The 5,000-nt window shown below is 42.4% G+C and overlaps 1 protein-coding gene across 1 annotated transcript in view; it reads right to left on the bottom strand.

The window, feature by feature from the left end:
* The window catches only part of LOC138852017 (CD109 antigen-like), a gene marked incomplete at its 5' end in the record, with an annotated part of 33,754 nt that extends 33,633 nt beyond the window's left edge, over window positions 1–121 (bottom strand). The window contains one exon of the mRNA XM_070081629.1: window positions 1–121. This exon is cut by the window's left edge and continues 60 nt beyond it. Within this exon, the coding sequence (XP_069937730.1) occupies window positions 1–121 (121 nt within the window).
* Between the last annotated feature and the right edge of the window lie 4,879 nt (window positions 122–5,000).

Here is a 5,000-nt window from a genome sequence, read left to right as displayed (position 1 = left end):
GGCATCTGGTGAGATCAAGTGAGCGGTGACATCTACAGCAGCATCCCCTGAGAGGATGCCCACCACCAGCCGGTATACAGTGGATGGTCTGGCCAGGCGAGGTGCCACGATTATGTAGGTCCTGTATGAATTAATACGATTAATAATGGCGCTGTAATACGCCCAAACGGGTATAAAACACGTGGGAAATGGTCGGGCCAGGGGAGAAGCCACCATTATGTATGCCATGTGTGAATTAATAAGATTAATAATGGCGCTAATATACGCCCATAAGGGTATAAAACATCTGGGAAAATGGGAATAATCAGGTTTGATTAAAGACAGCTCTAGTTCCATGGACTGAAAGACCTTTACTGGCAACAAGGCACCGCTTTCAAAAGAGAATTCATCGTAGCTTAAGGCAGCTCTAGTTCCTTAGACCGAAGGACCTTGACCAGCGTCAAGGCATCCCCTTGAAAAGAGAGAGCCTTCATTGTAGCTATCTAATCAGTGTTAAGAAGAACATAAGAACATAAGAACGAAGGAACACTGCAGAAGGCCTACTGGCCCATGCGAGGCAGGTCCAAGTCCCTACCGGCTTAAGCCAATGCACCCAACCTAGTCAGGTCAGGTCACATTGACTTAAGGGAGGAACACGGCAACCGACCTGTTAGCACAAGCTATCAGGTCTAACTCACACCCACCCACATCTACTCATGTATTTATCCAACCTATTTTTAAAGCTACACAACGTTCTGGCCTCTATAACGGTACTTGGGAGTTTGTTCCACTCATCCACAACTCTATTACCAAACCAGTACTTTCCTATATCCCTCCTGAATCTGAATTTTTCCAACTTAAAACCATTGCTGCGAGTCCTGTCTAGGCTAGATATTTTCAGCACACTATTTACATCCCCTTTATTTATTCCTGTCTTCCACTTATAAACCTCAATCATATCCCCCCTAATTCTACGTCTTTCTAGAGAGTGCAGTTTCAGGGCCCTTAGTCTATCCTCATAGGGAAGGTTTCTGATACATGGGATCATCTTTGTCATCCTCCTTTGTACATTTTCCAGAGAATTTATATCCATTCTGTAATACGGTGACCAAAACTGTGCAGCATAATCTAAATGAGGCCTAACCAAGGATGTATAGAGTTGAAGAACAACCTGAGGACTCCTATTATTTATGCTTCTTGATATGAAGCCAAGGATTCTATTAGCTTTATTGCGAACACTTATGCACTGTTGTCTTGGTTTCAGATTACTGCTAACCAGAACTCCTAAATCTTTTTCGCAATCCGTAATATTAAGATCTACATTATTTAGTTTATATGTGGCATGGTTATTGTCCTGTCCAACATTTAGAACTTTGCATTTGTCTATATTAAACTGCATCTGCCACTTCTCCGACCACTGCATCAGTCTATTCAAATCTTCCTGGAGTGCTCGAATGTCCTCGTCAGAATGAATTCGACGGCCTATTTTGGTGTCATCGGCAAACTTGCCGATGTCGCTCTTTATGCCCTCATCTATGTCGTTTATGTAGATTGTGAACAGCAGGGGGCCCAACACTGACCCCTGTGGAACACCGCTCGTGACGCTTCCCCACTCTGATTTCTCCCCATTTATGCAAACTCTCTGCTGCCTATTTGTCAACCATGCCTCTATCCAGGAAAAAATTTCTCCTCCTATTCCATGTGCTTTAATTTTCCTCAATAGTCTCTGATGTGGGACCCTGTCAAAAGCCTTACTGAAGTCCATATACACAATATCATATTCATTACCATGATCTACCTCCTCAAATACCTTAGTGAAAAAAGTTAATAAATTCGTAAGGCAGGAACGCCCCTTTGTAAAACCATGCTGAGATTCGTTGATTAATTTATGCTTTTCAAGGTGGCTACGAACTGCCTCGGCAATTATTGATTCCATAAATTTTCCCACTATGGAGGTTAGGCTTATTGGTCTATAGTTCGAAGCTAAGGACCTGTCACCTGTTTTGAAAATAGGTATCACATTTGCCATTTTCCACTTATCTGGCACCATGCCAGTTTGTAGTGATATGTTGAAAGGATTAGCCAAAGGTGTGCTAAGCTCCTCTTTACATTCCTTTAGAACCCTTGCATACAGTTCATCAGGGCCTGGGGATTTGTTAGGTTTTAATTTATCTATTTGCCTAAGGACCATGTCACTTGTGACCCTAATAGTGCACAGTTTATTATCGTCCTGTTCTACATAATTTATCATTACTGGAATATCGCTGGTATCCTCCTGTGTAAAAACTGAGAGGAAGTATGTGTTAAAAATTCTACACATTTCCTTATCACTGTCAGTGAGCTGACCCGAGGAACTTTTGAGTGGGCCTATCTTGTCCCTGATCTTACTTCTGTATACCTGAAAGAATCCTTTTGGGTTAGTCTTCGATTCTCTTGCAACTTTAACCTCATAATCTCTTTTTGCTTTTCTAATTCCCTTTTTTATTTCTCTCTTTAACTGAATATATCGATTTCTTAATTGCCCCTCTCCTCTTTTGATTTGCCTATATATGCCTCTCTTTTGACCAATCAGATATTTTAATCTATTGTTCATCCATTTAGGATCATTTTTGTTTGATCTGATTTCCCTATTTGGAACATAATTTGACTGAGCAGCTAGAACTATGCCCTGGAAAGCATCATATCGGCAACCATCACCACCTACCTGACCCCTAGTCAGGTCATTCCAGTTCAGCCCACCTAAGTAATTTTTCAGTCCTATGAAATCAGCCAAGCGAAAGTCAGGGACGGAGACTTGATTGCCATTATTAGGGGAATTCCATGATATGTTAAAACTGAGTGATTTGTGATCACTCTCCCCAAGCTCATCATTAACCTCAAGATTATTAATTAGTGTTTCCCTACTGGCAAGAACCAAGTCAAGGAGGTTATTTCCCCTAGTTGGCTCTGTCACAAACTGTTTTAAAAAACAATCCTGGATCGTATCAAGAAAGTCACCCGACTCTAAATTTCCTGTCAAATTGCTCCAGTCAATCTGTCTATAGTTGAAATCTCCCATTAGCACAACATTTTCGTATGTAGATGCCTTACGAATTTCGTCCCATAGAAGTTTACTGCACTCCCTATCAAGATTTGGGGCCCTGTAAATCACACCCAAAATTAGTTTTTCTCGGCCCTCGAGAAGCTGTAACCAAACAGATTCAGTGGCTGACGCTTCTAATTTAATATCTTGTCTAACACAACAATTTAAATTGTCTCTGACATACATCGCTACTCCACCACCTTTCCTGTTGACCCTGTCAGTGTGGAATAATTTATAGCCTTGTATGTGACATTCAGAGGGCATCTCTCTATCTTTCAGATTGAGCCAGGTCTCTGTTATAGCAATAATATCTATGTTTCCTGCACTTGCAATTAATCTTAGCTCATCTATCTTATTTCTAACACTCCTGCTATTAGTATAGTAAACCTTAAGGGAGCTAGTCCCTTGCTGCCCTCTGCTGTCCCCCTTTGTTTGCTGACCTGTTCTATTGTCTTTATTTATAACTTCATGCTGAATGCCTTTTATACATTTACTGTTTCCAACCCTAGTGTTGCAACCTGCTTGTTTCCCACACACACCCATAAGCATTCACATTGTTAAACTCACAATCTAGTATTTAGTCACTTAGCCATAATACCAACTTACCTCATAATTTGTAATATTTTACAATTAAGAATTAAACTAAGTCTGCCCGAAATGCCTAGCCATGCTAGGTGTTCTAGTGGTACACTCTGTAATGCCTAGCCATGCTAGGTGTTCTAGTGGTACACTCTGTAATGCCTAGCCATGCTAGGTGTTCTAGTGGTACACTCTGTAATGCCTAGCCATGCTAGGTGTTCTAGTGGTACACTCTGTAATGCCTAGCCATGCTAGGTGTTCTAGTGGTACACTCTGTAATGCCTAGCCATGCTAGGTGTTCTAGTGGTACACTCTGTAATGCCTAGCCATGCTAGGTGTTCTAGTGGTACACTCTGTAATGCCTAGCCATGCTAGGTGTTCTAGTGGTACACTCTGTAATGCCTAGCCATGCTAGGTGTTCTAGTGGTAAACTCTGTAATGCCTAGCCATGCTAGGTGTTCTAGTGGTACACTCTGTAATGCCTAGCCATGCTAGGTGTTCTAGTGGTAAACTCTGTAATGCCTAGCCATGCTAGGTGTTCTAGTGGTACACTCTGTAATGCCTAGCCATGCTAGGTGTTCTAGTGGTACACTCTGTAATGCCTAGCCATGCTAGGTGTTCTAGTGGTAAACTCTGTAATGCCTAGCCATGCTAGGTGTTCTAGTGGTACACTCTGTAATGCCTAGCCATGCTAGGTGTTCTAGTGGTAAACTCTGTAATGCCTAGCCATGCTAGGTGTTCTAGTGGTACACTCTGTAATGCCTAGCCATGCTAGGTGTTCTAGTGGTAAACTCTGTAATGCCTAGCCATGCTAGGTGTTCTAGTGGTAAACTCTGTAATGCCTAGCCATGCTAGGTGTTCTAGTGATACACTCTGTAATGCCCAGCCATGCTAGGTGTTCTAGTGGTACACTCTGTAATGCCTAGCCATGCTAGGTGTTCTAGTGGTACACTCTGTAATACCTAGCCATGCTAGGTGTTCTAGTGGTACACTCTGTAATGCCTAGCCATGCTAGGTGTTCTAGTGGTACACTCTGTAATGCCTAGCCATGCTAGGTGTTCTAGTGGTACACTCTGTAATGCCTAGCCATGCTAGGTGTTCTAGTGGTACACTCTGTAATGCCTAGCCATGCTAGGTGTTCTAGTGGTACACTCTGTAATGCCTAGCCATGCTAGGTGTTCTAGTGGTACACTCTGTAATGCCTAGCCATGCTAGGTGTTCTAGTGGTACACTCTGTAATACCTAGCCATGCTAGGTGTTCTAGTGGTACACTCTGTAATACCTAGCCATGCTAGGTGTTCTAGTGGTACACTCTGTAATACCTAGCCATGCTAGGTGTTCTAGTGGTACACTCTGTAAT

Source organism: Cherax quadricarinatus, unplaced genomic scaffold (assembly GCF_038502225.1).
Source record: "Cherax quadricarinatus isolate ZL_2023a unplaced genomic scaffold, ASM3850222v1 Contig3391, whole genome shotgun sequence".
NCBI lineage: Eukaryota > Metazoa > Arthropoda > Malacostraca > Decapoda > Parastacidae > Cherax > Cherax quadricarinatus.
Note: the sequence above shows the minus strand (reverse complement) of the source record. Positions and strands in the feature narration are given on the sequence as shown.